Source organism: Penaeus monodon, chromosome 15 (genome assembly GCF_015228065.2).
Source record: "Penaeus monodon isolate SGIC_2016 chromosome 15, NSTDA_Pmon_1, whole genome shotgun sequence".
Lineage (NCBI taxonomy): Eukaryota > Metazoa > Arthropoda > Malacostraca > Decapoda > Penaeidae > Penaeus > Penaeus monodon.
Window position 1 is genome coordinate 41,222,485 of NC_051400.1, and position 1,204 is coordinate 41,223,688.

Here is a 1,204-nt window from a genome sequence, read left to right on the forward strand (position 1 = left end):
GCAATTTTACTCCAAATCCTCACCTGTGCTTTACGCCTTCCGTTAACTCAGCATTACAAAGGCGGATATAGCAGAGCGGAGGGAGGATGAAGGACATCAGGGTGACGGAAGACCCGCCGATAAGGTCGAGAATCTTGCCAAAGTCAGGGACTGCAAGACCCGTGAGGATAATGACGGCCATGACGCAAGACCTGACGGCACATCTCTTGGGGCCGAACCCTAGGAAGGAAAACGGGAAGGTATGGGTTAGTGGTTTATTGGGGAAGCAAGGGAAATGGGTAAAAGGGTGGATTAGAAAATATGGGGAAGGAGTGGAGATGGGTAAGGGTGGATTAAAATATGGGGAAGCGGGGATGGATGTTTGGGGAAGGAGATGAGGCGGGTAACTGGTGAACCGGGATGGAAAGGGTAAATGGGGAGGTGGGGATGGGTAAGTGTGAACCGGAGGAAATAGGTAAATGGATAAGCAGAAGAGATGGGTATATGGAAAAACATACGAAATGAGGAAATGGTTAAGCAGAGGTGATAGGTAAATTGGATAGAAGAGGAGATGGGTAAATGGGATAAAAGAGGAGATGGGTAAATGGGATAAAAGAGAAGATGGGTGAATGGGATAAAAGAGATGGGTAAATGGAGGGAAAAAAGAGATGGTAAATTCTGGAGCAAGGAGATGGGTAAACGGAGGAAAAGAGGAGATGGACAAGAAACAAATTAAAAAAAATACATGTGGGATAACAGACGAAATGTGGAAATAGGGATAAATAACGAACCAGAAGAGTGGTCAGCAGGGAATCAGAAAAGACGGTTAAGTGGTCAGACAAAAGAGACATGTTCTATGAAAAATGACAGATAGGTAAATGGGGAAGTAAAGGAAATGGGTTAAATGGAGGAGCAGACATGGGTAAGTGCTAAACGAGAAAAGACAGATGAGTGATAAAGCCGAATTTTTATAATCATTATTATAATAAATTATTCCGGAGAGCATGCATAACCTTCTTGAAAATATAACAAAGGGGAATTTGCACCTGGTGTTTAGTCTGTTAATTTCTCCTTTGACTGTAATTAAGGCTTAAAAAAAGATCAAAGACGTCGCGAAGCACATCTGTGTTAAATGACTGTGTTGATTATGTCAGTCAGTATTACGCGATATATCTTATTTTCCCTTTGGTTTTGTAATGAGTTTCTTTCTTCATATACTCTTACG

At 42.2% G+C, this 1,204-nt stretch overlaps 1 protein-coding gene across 1 annotated transcript in view; it reads right to left on the reverse strand.

Annotated features, from left to right (window-relative positions):
* The window catches only part of LOC119582374 (amino acid transporter AVT1B-like), a gene marked incomplete at its 5' end in the record, with an annotated part of 51,324 nt that overhangs the window by 26,611 nt on the left and 23,509 nt on the right, over positions 1–1,204 (reverse strand). The window contains one exon of the mRNA XM_037930588.1: positions 24–219. Within this exon, the coding sequence (XP_037786516.1) occupies positions 24–219 (196 nt within the window). The remainder of the gene's footprint in view (positions 1–23; positions 220–1,204) is intronic.